This window comes from Heterocephalus glaber, unplaced genomic scaffold (genome assembly GCF_053883595.1).
Source record: "Heterocephalus glaber isolate CG9 unplaced genomic scaffold, H.glaber_assembly_v1.0 deba00001460, whole genome shotgun sequence".
NCBI lineage: Eukaryota > Metazoa > Chordata > Mammalia > Rodentia > Bathyergidae > Heterocephalus > Heterocephalus glaber.
Genome location: NW_028258307.1, coordinates 10,807,702 through 10,824,472, shown reverse-complemented (window position 1 = coordinate 10,824,472; position 16,771 = coordinate 10,807,702). Strand labels below are relative to the sequence as shown.

The following is a 16,771-nucleotide window of genomic DNA, read 5'->3' as shown; positions in this document are numbered from 1 at the left end:
TTAAGATATAGATGGAGAAGTAACCTAGACTAGGTAAGGGTCTATCATTCCAATCCACACAAGAGGTGAATTCTAAGCTGAGCTGAGCCTTGAGGAATAAGCTGAGTTTCTAGCTACAGAAGGGTCAGGATGGACAGGATGGCGTAATTAAGATCCCCTGAACTTGACTTTAAACAGCTTCAGGGTAATGGTGAGTTCTTTGGAGTGTTTAGAGTATACCTGGGCAAGTGGTAGGAGACAGAGGGCCACGCTGTGAGGCACCTCAAATCCCCGGGTGTAGGGGTCAGGACCTTCTTCTGGGGGCAGTGAGGTTTTGAAAGGGACACGATGTAATCAACTGGACATAAAAGAAGGTGACTTGGAGGGCACACTGAGGCAAGCGGTGATCCTCTGTGTTACCCAGAGTGGCCTCTGCAAAGTCCTGTTCCCTTGGCCGCCTCCTCTAGCTCTGGGCAATGGTGTTGATAGCGTACTCTGAGCTGGAAAGCTGGAAATAGGAACAGACATGAAGACCTGTTTAGTCCCTAAGGGCTGGGGGTGCTGCTCCCAACTCGTGTGATCTTAAAAGGTAGTGGGAGGATTTGGTGCTGATCTTAGGAAGGCAGTGTACTCTAGCAGGCTAACTTCTGAACCAGGAGTTGGGCAGACCTGGGTTCAAATCCTGGTTGTGTCCCTGGAAGGTATTAGATAAATTATAAGATTTTTTTTGAGCTTCTTTACAAAGCACCTAAAACAAAGCCTTCCTGATAGGTTTATTGTGAAGATTTAGTTCATGTCTTTAAAGCACCTAGCAAAGAGCCTGGTAGATTATTAGCACTGTAATCACCAATCTGTTTCTGGTTTTCCTATAGTTTAAAAGTAGACATTTGGTGTGGAAAAGCTGCCCATGCTGAAGAATGCTTTTTGCTCATTTTGCTCTGATTTCTCCTCAGAAAATCTCAGTCCAACAAATTCACCAATAGTCTGAAAACAAAATCACATTACTACAATCTGCTGGCACCAAATAACATGTGTGATAGAGCAGCAGAAAAGGAGGAAGTGAGGCAAACATCCAGACCGACACCAACCTTCAAAGAAGACAAAACCGAAGTGAGTCGTGTGTGTCTGCAAATGTGCAGAATTCCAGAACGGGGGAGATGCAGATATTGGGGCCATTAGACAAACGTAACCATAGTCAGGACCTTCAGCTGGATTTCCTGAGAAAAATACCTTCCACCTCTAAGGTCTTGGCATTCATTGCATTTTGGGGAAACTGGCTCATGAAAAAGATAAAGCACCCCTCTTTTGTGGGACTGAACATACTAAGAGATCTAGAAATACAGTTTGGTATTTAAAGATAGTTTCAGATTTTTCCTCATTAAATGCGTTCTCGAACAGAGGCCAACAAACTTGTCTGTAGAAGGCCACACAGTAAACAGTGTAGGCTTTGTGAACAGAGGTGAATGAACATGGCTGCGTTCCAGTGGAACTTCACTTCAAAACCTAGTCACAGGACTGGATTGGATGTATTTGAGATTTACATTCTGTTTGATTGAGGCCCCCTGCCCCCCTTCTTTTACAGATTCAAAATGTAAGTGTCTTTTTGGGTTTCATGGATTCTGCCTGTGATTGCGGGGAACAGTTATTTCTCCAACACAATACAATTTTATCCTCAGAACTATTAACGAATTCTCTTGTGGTGCAGGTGGTTCAGAAAGCTCTAACATAATTTGCTGCTTGGATTATAGTTTGAAAGGACAACAAAAAATTCTATTATGAAGTGCCTTTTTCTGCCAGAAGTTTAATTACACTGTGAATTAATGGGATTTGCAGTTGTTTGACTTCCTTTCCAGTCTTCAGTCTTGCCACACTGGTGGTGTGTACTCTTGATGTCTTTGAGGCTATCAAGTGGGGATATAGTATCTGTGCTGACTGCTTTATGGGGCTGGTAATATTCTTATAATTAACATGGCTCCAGAGTTATTATACGGCAAGGCAGACACAGACTGGTGAGAGCGTCTTGATGCTCATAGGATTATGAAATAGTCTGCTTGTATTTGTCCATTTTATAGATGAGGAAACTGAGGCTTGAGCAACCTACCCAAAGTCTTATTCACACTGAGGTCTACAGGCACACTAGGTCACTCCTTAATATTAGCTCTTGTTCTTGATTACCTCATTAATACGAGACATGTAAAGAAGCTTCATAAAGCACTGCAAAGACAAGGTTCAAAATATTTAGTGCAAAATTCTAAACTTTGTTTTATGTCTCAGGGTCAGCCCTGAGGACTTTCTTCATATGTCCGTAAGGCACCCAAGCTTTCCCAGGCCTGGTATGTACTCAGCATGTTTAATACCACCCTCCCAAGCAGCCCCCTTTCTAACAACCTAAAAAAAAACAACAGCAGCAACAACAAAAATCCTCCTAAAGAGCATTAGTAATGTATACTTACCTTTGAGCTTGAATTACAGTATTTTCTAGTAAGTTTTTTTTGAAAGTAGGACAAAAGATTAAAATTGAAACTAAACAGATACCATCATTGTCATTCTTCAAGTATAACAGTACAGGGAGAATGGTGTTGCTCTATTCCTTAGAGGTCTATTTAAGGTCAAATGGAAGGAGTTGGGGGCAGAGGAGACAGAAACCTTTAGGTACAAAGAATATGGAAATGAATGAGTGAAGGAATTTTATACTTCCGCTTTTTGTCTTTCCCCATGTCAGAGAAGATCTGCCAGCATCACCCATGACGTTTGCTGAAGTTCCCTTTGTTGGCAGCTGCTGAAGAAGGCTGATGATCATCCCAGCTAGTGTAGACATTTAGATAGCAGGCCACCATCCACTTAATGGTAGATTTACATGTTTATTTTAAGCCCTGTGTTGCTATAGTAGGCTGGATACTGTCCCCTAAAATTCATGTCTATCCATAACCTCAGGATGTAAACTTATTTGGAAATAGGTCTTGCAAATGGAATTAAGTTGAGGATCTCAGGATGAGATCATCCTGGATTTAAGGTGGGCTCTTAATCTGATAACAGTTGTCCTTATGAGAGAAAGGAAGAGACAGATTTGAGAGACAGAAACACAGGAAGAGGTCAAGTGGAGACAGAGGAAGAACCATACTGCTCACATTGGTAGTTCTGGATAGAAGGTTGTCTTATGTGTAATTGTAAAGTACATACAATTTAATTTAGAGTTTGCAAAGATTTTTCTCACACAGTTCTTTCATTTCACATTCATTTTGCAATACTCCTGTGAAGTAAGTAGGGCAAGTATTAGCATTTCTTTTGTACAATGACGAAACAGGTGTTCAAAGAGACTGCATGATTTGCCCCTGAATCGCAGACTTGAAGGTTCTTGCTTTTGCATGTCTCCTTTGGATCCCACTGTTACCATAACTCTGACATATTTAAATCAGAGCTCATTTCCTTCCCTCAGACTTCCTTCAGATGCGAACTCTGGTGGGAAATCAAAGCTAGAGTGCTGAGATTCCTCCCATGTATTTCCAAAATGCAGTTCGGGTTTTCAGCAAAGATCTCCAAGTTTCAGGCTATCATTTATTTTAATTCTAATGTCTAAAGCACAGTGTGTTTAAAATTCCATTATCATACAAGGCCTAAGGTCCACTATAAAAAAAATCTCCAAACAATTTTTATTGAACTTAGTGATCATAATGCTTGTCTGCCCAACCATGGGAGGATTTAAAGAGTCACCAATCTTCTAGGATTATAAGCCACACTCAAGGAAAACCAGCGATGGATTTACTAAAGTAGCCTTATTAGACTTGCGATAAATTTCTCCATGCAGATCAGCATCAGAAACTGTGCCCTATATTCTAATAAAGTACTCCAGCCCAAATTTTCTCCTGGTGTGGTCCAAAGTTTCCTTGGGGCTGTGGAGAGTGGTGAAAGTTAAATTCAACCCCAGCACTGATGCACATTCACCGTGATAGAAGCCCTTGTGGGAGAGTTGCTTATTTACAGGATGTTGTGCATCTAGTTAATCATGGCTCTGATATTTGTGCCAAAGGATAAAAGCAGACTGAATTCCTGCCTCAGCATTGGCCAGTGTTTTTTAGCTGTGCTCTCATTACCTTATGAAAGGATTGAGGCAAACATACAGATTGGCCTATTAACTTGGAACCTGTCTCACAGTTTCTTCTTTATTATCCTCCCTCTTTACCCACTAATATTTTCTGTTTGGTACCAGGGATCAAACTCTGGACCTTGCGCTTGCGAGGCAGCCGGCAGAACTAAACTAACTGAGCTAAATCCCCAGCCCCCCATTAATATTTGAATAGGATGAAATCTGATTAAAAGAATCCCAAGGCTAACTTCAAGAGAAAAAAAACAGCACATCAAAGGAGTGTAGCTAAGCCAGGCACAGTGGCAAATACCTGTAATCTCAGCTACTTGAGAGGCTGAGGCAAGAGGATTGCAAGTTCAAGGCCAACTTGGGCAGCATAAGGAGAACCTGTTTCAATACATAAATGCATAAATGAATAGGGCTGGGATGGAGCCCAATACTCCTTGGATTCAATCTTGAGTACCACAAAAGGGAAAAAGAAAGAAAAAAGAAGGTGAGAAAGCGAGCAAGCAAGCAAGAGAGTATGGCCCGGAACCAGGCTTGTTAGTTGGTGAAACAGGTAGATCTTGGTGTTTGTCAGGGGGGTGGGGGGACAATGGTTGGGATGAGGAACTTGGCATTTTGGGTCTGTGTAGCCCTGTACCATTCCCAAAAGACTTACATTTACTGTTTCACTTCAGCCTCACGCAACCATCAAAAGAGTGAGACAGATATTTTTGTTCTCCCAGTGAGGGAGTCAAGGATAATGGTCTGTGCAAAGCACAGCTTAGAGAGGGACCTGGTGCTGCTCACTTCAGGTCCATTTCCTTCTCTGCCCAGTCTCTGCGTCTGTATCAGCGTAGTCATCCTGCCCTGGTTAGGGTTCGTTTGTGGCCTTCTTTTCCTGCTTTAGGCAGGAATGCTGTAGCCTTGCTGTTCTTAGCTTTGGATTAAATGAAACTATCCAATAAGAAATGGTGAAGAAAGGGCAAGAGGAGGCAGTGAGGAAGCAGTGGAGAAATAGGCAGGGTTAGATCTACTGCCTGAAACCTTGAGCCAGCCTGATTCACACATGGTGCTTTCCTAAGGCCACAGCTGTCGCCTTCCAATTCCCTCCCTGGTGGGCTTCTGATCCTCAGGATGCAGGAGTGAAACCCTCAGCATGGGTGGCACATTTGTTTGGGGTTGGCTGGGGAAGTCTCTCTGTCTTTTCCAGCATCTATTTCTCATCTATAAGAATGAGGACTTAAAAATACCTGCTTTAGAAGGATTCTAAGTTGGAGCCCAGCCTAGGCAACTTAGCAGCCTAGTGAGAGCCTGTCTTGAAATTTAAAAAATATATAAAAAGGGGCTGGGCATGCAACTCATTGCAAAGGCCCTGGGTTCAATCCCCAGTACCAAAACCAAAACCAAACCAAACCCAACAAAATAAAACAACAACAACAACAAAAAGAACCTACCTTGTTTATCTCATGGATTTTGGGGTAAAAAAAATCCATGAGATAATGTATTTAGAGATGCAAATCAGAGGAATCGGTGACTAACACCGGAAGCCTGGCCTCCTGCATGCCAGTCTCCTCCAAGGACTGCACACCTTACTATCTTGCCCTGTGGGGCTGGGTTGCCTTAGTCTCTGATTCTCTGAGGAATACTCATCCAGGGTTCCACCTGTGTGATGATGGAAGTTATGGAGCCACAAGGGAGACATAAGACAAGATCTTCTCCCTTTGGGAGTCTTAATCCCACTGTGGAGAAGAGAAGCAGTTAGAAGCATAGAACGAGACAATATTTAACCAGGCCCCAGGTGGGGAGGGGCCCGCTGGTTTGGGGAGGGCAGGGATGGAGAGGAGGGGGCGTGCTAGAAAAGTATAGAGCCCTGGGGGGAAAGGAATCTGCAGTCCTGGAGTGCAGAACATCAGGGAGAAAGAAAGTGCAGAGCATTCTGTATGTGCAAATATAGGCACGACAGCCCAACTGGATCATGTACTTTGGCTCCAACGCAGGAAATGAGTAGATGGTGAGAGTTCACATTCTGGAAGTGGGAATAGGCGTGTCCCATGTATTAGTTTTGGGTTGTTGTCATAACAAAGAGCCAAACTTGGTGGCTTAAAATAGGCCATTTCTCACCTCAGAGCTCTTCAGGTCAGAAGTCTGGCATGGCTGAGTTCTCTGTTTAAGGTCTCATGAGGCCAAAATCAGAGTGTTGGCCACAAAAAGCTCTTGTTGGGAGGCCCTGGAGAGGAATCTGGTCCTGGGCTTATTCAGATTGCTGGTCAGATGGGCCAGCTGACGGCTCTGCTTCCTGGCTGCCAACCAGGGGACAGTCCTCGCTCCCGGAAGCCCCTGCATCCTTCTTTTTCTTTTCATGTGGACCCCACCAGGAAGGGTGAATCAAGTCCCTCTCCTTTCTAGAATTTTTCTGACTTCCCATTCTCTCTCTCTCTCTCTCTCTCTCTCTCTCTCTCTCTCTCTAACTGGAGAAAGTTCTCTGCTTTAAGGGCTTGTGCTATTAGATCATCCTGTGAGATAACCCAGGATCCTATCCTTATTGTAAGGTCCATAGTTTGTAATTAACATCTGCAAAGTTCCTTTTGTATAATAATAGACTCATAGGTTCTAGGCATTAGATTATGGATATTTTTTTGGGGGGGTCATTCTGCCTATAGCCCCTTTCGGAAATGGACTCAGTAGTCCAGATCTGCCATCCCTATCTAAAACATCTAGGACAAAATGTGTTTCATGTTTGAGATTAGTTAAGATTTTTTTAAAAGAATACTGTGCATCTACTATATAATAGATACCCCCTAGCAAGGACTGGACATCATTTTATGATCAAACATAAATATTGTGAATACCCTCATGTTAGTTCAGGTCAGGCTTTCTCTTCCCTATGAGAGATACATTTTCAGAGTTTTTTTTGGATTTCAGGACTGTTAATAAAAGATTGTTTTTGAGCTTGGATAATGTAATGAGACCAAGTATAATGATTAAGTGCAGTCAGAGGGGCCAGGTTTCCTTCCTCTGTTTCTGCCAGTTTGTTTTCCTTATCTACAAAATGAGCTTTTGCACTGTATGGCAACAACAGAGCCTAAGTATGGAACTGCCTATGCCTGCACCTAGGGCAGACATCGCTAATTGATTGCTGCACTCTTTCCAGATGAGCCAGAGCAAGGCCTCATTCACATCCTGTCGGCAGTCCGTTCCAGGCAGCCCTACCACGCTTTATGAGTTAGCTGTACAAGTGGAATCTTATTGCTCAGATGATTCCTCACAAGCTTCCTTCTAGCACCAAACATTCATGTCCTAAACCAACACCATGCTTGCATGACCTGAAGAGAATCTTCTCTCATATCCCTGGCTGTTCTATAGGATTTCTATACAGTTTTCATGGACAAGCCATACCATGGGGTCTGGACTTTCATGTCTAAGCAGCAGTTTGGCAGGGATATGATGTGCAAGGGCAAGGTTAACTCAGTATCAGTGCTGTGAATACAACACAAATTAATGTCAAGAGGCCATCCTGTCTGGAGCTCCTTTCCACCACAGTTCTCCTCACCCGGCACTCAAAAACCTGTCCCTTGGCCCACCTGAGCTACTCTTCTCACTTCTCAAAAACATAGAGAGCCACACTCTTCCCTCCATGGAACAGTTCCTGAAGATTTCTAAAATACTAAACAGCCAATCTGTAGGTTTGCTTTTGGATTATTTCCTACATGTGTAATTTGAGCCAAAGCTTCATTAGACAATGGTTTCATTCAAGATAGCCCCTTCAGAGCAGTGAAAGATTTCTCTCAACTCTGGGAGTGGAGCATTTCTGCTTCACCCTGATAGCCACAGAAATAAATCTGGGGGTCCTGGGCAGTTATTTGACCCCCTGCTATGATGTTGAGAAAAGTTGAGGTCCAGTATCAGAGCATATTTCTATGCACCCAAGATAACTGCTACAAAAGATTTTCAAAAAGCAGATATTGAAACAGATGCAGTGGCACATGTCTGCAACTCCAGCTACTTGGCAGGTTGAGGTGGGAGAATTGCAAGTTTGAGGCCAGCCTGGACAACATAGCAAGACTTTGTCTCAAAAGAGAGGGGGAAAAAGGGGGCAGCACTGAGCAGTCAATCCCCAGAACCACCAAAAATTTTTACTTTTCTAAATTAAAATTTTTATTTTACTAAGTAAGCACCCCAAATTAAGACGACCCAATTAAGTGCGAGATACCCGGAAGCTGTGCTGTTAACACAGTAGTAGAAGACATATAGTCTGGGAATGTTAGTTTCTGCCCTTACAGGGAGCTCTGTGACTTGGGACACATTGTCCCCTGCAGTCCTTCAGTTATAAGCTGCTGTGCTTCTCTAGAGCCCAGCCTTACTTCTTCTCATTTCTCAGATGGTGAGTTGGAGGCAAAGGGAGGCTGGCTGGTTTGTCCACACCGAGGGAAGGCTGAAATAACACCCGGATTAGAACTGAGTATGTGGGTTTCCCTCTACAAAGCTGCTGCCTTCTATGAAATACCTGCCTTGTCCTTGTCTCTGGCAGGGACACGAAGCTAAGGGATCTCAGAGAAGATGCTGGGCTTCATACTCGGTGAGAGTGCTGTCGTTCTGAGCACTCAGTGTCTGAGCACTGCCCAAGGTGATGGTCAGTCTTAGGGCTTAGCTCTCATGCAACCAGCTCTGGAGATATGTAGGCTGGGAAGCAGAATCCATTCCCAGTCAAAGACAGGTGTGATGGGGAGCCAGTGGGCTACAGAGAAGATGACAGGCAGGCATTGTGTGAACAGGCTCAGCCCTGCAGGGGGAGTTGGATGGGAACCGGGAGCACCCTGCAGCCCCTGCAGCCCGGGGGGACTGTCAGTATAGACAGCACTCTGAATGTGCTCCACATGTCTCCCCTGTCCTGCAGGAGAACCCAGGAGGGAACGGAGCGGTGCTGAGTGTGACCAGGAGAATGGCAGTACATGCTAATGCAAAGATAAGGCCCTTTGTGTTTCTCTGCTTATGTGTAATTTGTAGGCTGAGAACTCATTGCTCAGTGGACTGACTGTCCTTGTTCCTGAAAGAGACCTTGAATAAATGTATATCTGTTCATTTTAAGGTTTTATTTTCAGAGAACTATTCACTATTTTTACAGAAATGGCCTTCAGAGTCGGCCACTCAACAAAATAGGAGATTAAAAAAGAACACAAACACCTGGATTTCAAACCATTACAAGGAAAATAAGCAAGGAGATTAAAAAGCCTTGAGCAAGAGTCTTCTCAGCCACATCTTCTTTAACCAGATGGAGTTAGAGATGAAACCTTTTGCCTCTCCACCCCTACGCAGTGCTCCTCCACATGAACATATGAACACACACCCAGCACACATATTGCATGCACACATGTGTGTGCACTTTCCACACTTCCCCATGGCTCTGATACTTGCTTTTAAATCCATCATTTCACTATGACAAAGTAGTGATAACAGAAACAATCCACTAAGATGTACATTGCAGTTGTAAACTTGACACTGAAGCTGTGGTGGATTTAGTTATATTTTTAAGTGTTATTGTAACTCAAACAGCATGTTCCTATAAGTAGACAGCAATTAAGGAGCCGCCTGTAGAAAAATTTTAAGAGATAACAAAAAAGTTTCCTTTAGGTTTCCCTTCTTTTTTTTTTTTTCCTTAAATTATTTATTGGTACATTTTAGGTAAACAGTATGTTTACATTTATCCTTGGGTGCTTGTACCTGTACACGATGCATCTTGGTTCTTATTTTTTCCCCATTACCTGTGCACCCTTCACCCCCTCCACCCTTCCCTATTTGCAAAGACTTTGTTTCCATCTTTTTTCTTTTCTCCTAATTTTTCCTTTCCCTTCTTCCCTTTCCTCTTCCCCTCCCACCACCCCTCCCCCTTTGGGCCTTTTCTTCCTATTTCAAATGATCAGTTATTCACTTTAATCATTTTCATCCTTATTTACACTTTCAGCTTCTCACACTTAGGTTTGTGTTCTTGCACACCTCTCCTCCCAACCAATTAACCAGCGATTTCTGGACACTGGATTTTAGTTGTTTTTGCTTCTATAAAGGAGTGATTCAAAAGTGAGTTTCTAAGATCAGATGACTTCTTTGGAAGAAAAGAAATGAATATGCTGAATTGATTTTTGGTTCCTTACTCATCTCGAAGTGCTGTTGCATGGCAGTGAAAGTTTAGGGTTCCACGTGGCTTGTGCTTCCTCTAAAGGTGAAAGAAAAAAAACTGTTCAAGGTGATCAGGCAGCAGTGAGCGCTGGAGCTCGGTGAGAAGGCAGGGTTGAGGAGCCTGGACCCTCACCTCAGTGCAGACACCTTGAGCTTGGAGCCGGTGGAACCATCGTGGTGTTGCCTGGATCCACCCTGCAGGCAGCCACATTGCCGGGGAGGTTGGGTACATGCTTATAATGAACAGAATGAGAAAATCCATTTCTCAAATGCAGGCTAGAATGTTGAGGATTGAATTGGATCTGAAGAAAGAGGAGGGACAGTCCTATCTCTAGTCAGTAACTGTTTTCCATGATGTATATCCACCTCTAGTACACAGGCAGGAAGCATTTTGATGTTATTTTTGTCAGAGATAAGGTATTGGTGTATCAGGTGGACACAGATGGGGAAAAGTTATGCTTACCGTACTGATTTGAGAGTGGACCCACAATTGGAGACTTATACAATTCCCTGAGTACTTTCCATATGACTAACAGAATGTCATGGTTGTTTGCAGAATGAAATTTTATATAAGGTAGAGGTACAAAATGGTAGCACTGAAGTCATTCAAGCTGCTGTGATTGATTTAAACAAAAAATGAAAATAGTATCTTAAATAAAAAGCTGAACATAGACTCAATTAGAAAAGAGGAAACAGATTTCTAGTTTTCAGCATTGTGCATTACAAAGCTGGTAAGTCACCTTTCTTTTGTTACCATCTTCCTAACCTACGACTGTATTGCAAGCGATATTAGTGGCGATTCACTGTGCAATCCTTAGAAGTAGTGTACTAGGAAGAGAAGAAGAAAGAGAAGGCATCCTGAGTCAGGGGCCCTGAGGTCAACGTCAGCACTTTGAAACCAATCATTTAACTCCTTGCAATTAATCTATAAACTGGAGGGTACAGTAGCTACATGTCATTAGGTTAATGTCAGAGTCAAATGAAACAGGATAGATGAAAACAATATTTTACAATGTACTATGTATGACATGAAAGTTATTTTCTATTATTATTTGAAGCTACATCCCTAGGTTCCATTGCATCAAGTTGTCCTGAATCAGTAAGAATTTTAAGACTGAATAGTTTCTCAACAGCCTTTTATTAGTTTATTCTTGTACTTTACATTTAACAATTCATTTATTTCCTTCACTTATCTTCTTTTTCTTTTTCATAAATAAGAATGCTAAGTGTGACCCTGCAAACTCTTGTATGAAGTGCTTTTCCCCAGCAGCCCTTCCCAGCTCTGCATCATTCCATTTCCTGCTGTCCAAGTCTGTTGCTTGCACGTTGATGTATGAGGCTGGAGGGAAGTGCAATAGAAGTGAACTTGTATTTATCTAGTATGACAGTTCGATATTCAGTGTTGAAAATGAACTCAGATATAAAGATGATATAGTATTCAAGGTGTGTCTTTGAGGCACACATCATATTAGAATTTGCTCCGTGTGTGCGTGTGTGTTACACAGGTGTATTTTGCACTGAGCTACATCCTCATTTTCCCTCCCCTCCTCTTTAAAATCTTGAGACAGGGTCTTGCTAAGTCACTAAATTGCCCAGGGTGAGCTTGAACTTGCCATCCTCCTGCCTCGGCTTCTCAGAGTGTAGGGATAACAGGCATGTGGCATCTCATTCAGCCTGAGTTTGCTGTACTTTTAAGTCAGAGTATTCAGTGGTCCCTGGCATGGATTTTAATGGTTTCCTCAGGTCTCTATTGTCCTGATTCATGTTTTGGTATAATCACTCCATAGGGAACAGGCATCATATTTTCAGTAATAAAATTTAAATTTATTATCTTTCTTTTCAACTTGTTGGTCTGTTAGCCTTAGGAAAATCTCTCTCCCCCAATCACTATTTGTAAATTTATCAAAGCACAGTTTTATTATTGTGCCACTCCTGTTATTGTAGAAGCAAAAGTTAAGTCTTGGTATGCTCAAAAGTTTGTTCGTGTTTTGGTCATGATGGGGAAATTCTCTTTTTATTCAAAATGTCATGGAAGAGGATAATCTGATTATTTCAGGGACCTGGTTCACAAAATGAGTGATTTGTAGACCGCTGATGTTCAGAATACTTGAATACAGTCTGATTTGATGAATAGTACATCAGATTGTGTATCTTTAATAATAGTGAACATGTTCATTCATTCACCAAGTGTTTATGAAGTTCTACTAAGTGCAGCTCACTGTTCTGTTGGCTGGAGGTCTAGACGGCAGTGAGTACAGCTGGCTTGGTATTTGCCTCATGGAGGTTACTATTCTCTCCATCACCCTGTTATCTTGGATCTCAGAGGTGTCAGAAAAGGGGTGAGTAAATAGTGTTGTCTTCTCAAAAATGAAAACTTGATTTTTCTCCTGCTAACTCTCCATTTTCATCTTTAGCACAAAAATTGAATGCTTAAAGACTTCTGTTTATTGGAACTTTCTGGTTTGAATAAAAGGCATTTGGTATTTGTCTGACTGCATAACTCTAATTTCAAACAAAGTGAATATTAAGTTAAAAGCCAGAACGAATGGCTTTCCAAACCAGTTTTAAAAGCAAATACAATTAGAATAATCCTTTTCCTATGACACCTATTCTCTGGAGAAATAATCTGTAGTTATGTGATATTGATGTCAGCAGCATCTCTTTGTAACCCATTTGCTTATGTAGATTGAATTGCTGTATTTCTGAGTTTAACTGTATTTTAAAATTACTATGCTTTGGCCAATCTGGGTGGGATACACTCCCAGATCTATTCAGGATCTTCATTCTGACTTGGGAGTCTGCAGGAGGTCCACTCCCTCTGATATTATTAGCATTCAATTTCTCTCTTTATTTTGGGGAGCTTTTGCATACATATTCATAGTGGTGTTTATTTTTATAAAGAGCAACTATGAAGCAGGTAAGATTTCTTTGTTTTTTGTTTTTGTTTTTTGGTACGAGGATCGAACTCAGGTCCCTCCGCTTGCGAGGTAGGCGGTGGAACCACTGAGCTAAATCCCTGGCTCCAGATAAGATTTCTTTAACCCTGCCCCTAGAGTGTCAGCAGCTTCCAAAATCTCTAACATAACAGATGGACAATAACAGTAGAGGCTGGTGTAGGTAAGTGCACACATGGGCTTTGACTGGCAGACCCCATGTAAGGAGCAAGCCTTAGACACAGAGGTGACATGGGCTCAAGTCCCTCTTATCACCTTACCTCCTTGGAAAAGGGATACTTACCTACTCTGACACCTGACAGGAAGGTCAAGTGGTGTATTAGACTTGAAAGTGCTTTGTAAGCTGAAATTATACAGATAGCTTTCTCTTTGTATAGGAATAACTATGGGGGTCAGTCCCTGGAAAAGAGCATCACATGGATGCTTCAGGGAGGACATTGTGCCTTTTCCAAGAAGCCTCTTCCTTTGGAAATGCGTAGAGTGGTAGTGATGTTTCTGAGGTGGTTTCCCTCTGGTATTGGCAACATAATTCATTACTTTTGTGCCTGTTAACCGGCTGTGTTTTATTAAGGAGAGTTTCTTTTTGATCACATTATTTTCGGTCTGTTACATTTTACTTGATGATTTATAGAGCATGTAAGTGTATCTGAATGAACCTGCTTTGTGCAAGTCTTATGTACTTCATATTATTTTAATACTTTAGAATAATGGCAAATCTTGGTTCACCTTGCAAACCAGATTTTTTAATAAATGTTGTTCTTAGTATGTGTGAATATTTTCGGTTTTATAGAATGCTCTAACATATGGAAGTATTTGAAGAGAAGAAGCATCCATCTCTGGGGTGGTTGCTATCTTACTAATTCTATGCTAAAACTCTTCTATTAAGGAATCAGGGTGTGAACTTGGGTGTACTGAAAACAGAACCACAACCTCACAGACAAAGAAGGCATGGCATCCCTACCCAGCACATGTACCAGGCGTTGATGGCCACGGTGATCACTTTATCCCTGGTATCAGGTCCTTCAATTCACACTGTCTGGTACACACGTCTGTGCTTAGTTTTGGGTTTTTGAAAGAATATTACTGACCTTGGAATATATGAAAAAAACCAAAGCAGTGAGCCCGTTGAAAGGGCTAGTAAGAAAAGGCACATGCTGATAAGAAAAAAATTTAAGATAAGTTTTAAAAAGTAAGTGGTGAGAAAAAATTTTTTGTGCATATGTGAGATGAGTCATTCAATTGAAGGAATAGTTCTGAGGGACAGAGTAACTGGGACAACATGTTTAAAGTGTTGTGCCCATGCAGTTGACATTATGTGGTAAGAGACAAGATGGGGGGGAACATTTGACAAAACAGAAAACCCTTTTGAATAGATGGCTTAGAAGACTCCTATCAAATGCCTGTCCCCCTGGTGCTAATTCAGGAAAAAACTAAGAGTTTGTTTAGAGTTCAAAGGCTGAGCGCAAGGAAGATGCTGCTGACAAAATCTTGGTCCAAGACTCCACTTGTTTGATGGGTATGCTAGTCCACTTTCATCACCACAGAACCCTGAGACAGTCAGTTTACACAGAGAAAATGTTTATTTTGGCTCACAGATTTGGAGGTTTCAGTCCACAAGTGGCTGGTTTCATTGTTTTGGGCCTTCGGTGAGGCAGCACTCATGGTGGGAGCACATGGCAGTGCGGAGCCACTCAACTCATGGCCAGGAGACAAAGAGACACAGAAGAAGGGGCTGGGATCTGACAGTCCCCTTCAAGAGCATGCACCTAACGAATTACAGACCTCTCACTAGGCCTTACTTCTATCTCCTGATAGTGGCACGGGCCTTTGGGAACATTTAGGATCCAAACTGTAGCAACAGCTCCAGGTTCTTCTCGTTCTGAGTACAGCTAGCATCTGTGGAGCTCTTACCTACAGAATGTGAGGACGTGTCAAGGGAGGATGGTTACCGCCACCGAGACCAGTGGTCCTTGTAACCATCCCCATGGGCCTTGGATCAGTGAGGAGAAGAGAGTGAGCCTGTTTCCACAGCTCACATTTCTTATTTTAGAAATGCCTTCAAAGATTCTCAGTTATCGTGGATTTTGAATGGACTTGTACAAAACCTGTTGGAACACTTCTAACTTGCTCATAATTAAAGGAACTGGTTATGGTACTGTTCTTTGTTAGATGAAAAGTGTGCTTTCACAGTATTACAATGAGAAAAGAGTGAAGGGAGGAGATGGTACGTAGTGATGGGGTAACCTCTGGACTTACTGCTTTGCCAAGTAATAAGCAGACGAAAGCTTTCGATCCACGCCTCATTTTCTCATCACTTCAATGTCCACAGAGTGGAAAAAGCATAAACTCTGGCCCAAAGCAGGTATGTGGTCCTGAGCAGACTACACAACTCCTCTGAGTCTCGGGTTCTTCATCTGAGAATTGGGCATTGTGTTGCCCACCCACCAGAGATGTTGCCTGAAGTAAAAATAACTTAATAAATCATTAATACAGCACCTGGCCATAATAGGTCTTTAGTGATAGTAGCCATTCATTAAAGTAGAATTAATTGAATCACCTGTGATGAGTAAAAATAGCTAAGAAGAGAGCTCAGGACATGCTACTAAAATTTATCGTGGCCAATTTCATCAGCTAAACTTTTGAAACAGAAAGACCCATTTTGTGTAATGGACAACACCCAATATAATTTTTCTCTTCTAACGTGCAGGAAGGGTGTTCTGGCTCAGGGGGGATCAGCTCCACACAGTTGTTCATGGCCTCAGGTTTTGGTGACCCCAAGGTCCTTTGCGATAACGTGGCTGTCACCATTGCGACTCAAGGAGGGGGAAAGGGCCAGGAGGAGTGTGTGAGGAGGGTTAAGGGCCTGGATAGAAATGGCGAATGCAGTTATCACATGCGTTGTGTTGAGCTAGTGTATTCGCCTGAACACACCTCACTGCCAGGGCAGCAGTGTCTCTGGGTAGCCCTGTGCCCAGTGGCTGTGAAAAGGGCATTACTGCAAGAGCTGGCAGTCTCTGCCACACTGATTTCCACGCAGCATAGTAGTGACCCCACAACACCCTCCGGAGTCCTCACTGAATATTGCTACTGACCTTTTGCTGATAATTTGTTAACGATTTCTGATCTGTGCCAAAATTTAAGACAGAGTCCTCAGTTACAAGGCATATAAATCATGGTGATGTGTGTGTGGGGGGGCGATATGAGGCTGTTACAGAGCACGTGGCCACCTATGCTGGGACTTAGTTCAGGCCTGTGCTCAGGCGAGGGACGAGGTGATGAGAGCTTGGGTGACTGAGCAGGTCTCCAGAGCTATCTGTTGTGATCCTGCCAGCCTGGTCACAATGCCAGAGAGGCCAGTGCTTGCCAGGGAGGAATGACTCTAGGGGATCCAGGAAATGGATCTGGGAAGTTCCCTCCTGGGAAACCCACCTGCAGCAGGGTACACCTAGCTACTGAGTAACAAGGGCAGAGAGAGAGCAGGGCTGTGACCCAGGCAGGGCTCTCAGGCACTAAGTGGGTGTCCGGGGCATATCTGCAGTCCTGGAGGGAGGCCCAGTGTTATGTAGCTAAATGCTGGAGACTGAGGTGTTGCTCTTTT

General features: G+C 42.8%; 1 protein-coding gene across 9 annotated transcripts in view; it reads left to right on the top strand.

Moving 5' to 3' along the window:
• Positions 1 to 16,771, top strand: part of Sh2d4a (SH2 domain containing 4A) — a 67,398-nt gene that overhangs the window by 16,394 nt on the left and 34,233 nt on the right. For all 9 annotated transcript variants that reach the window (XM_087216886.1, XM_087216879.1, XM_087216880.1 and 6 more), the window contains one exon: positions 933 to 1,089. In XM_087216886.1, coding sequence (XP_087073012.1) covers positions 933 to 1,089 — 157 coding nt within the window. The remainder of the gene's footprint in view (positions 1 to 932; positions 1,090 to 16,771) is intronic.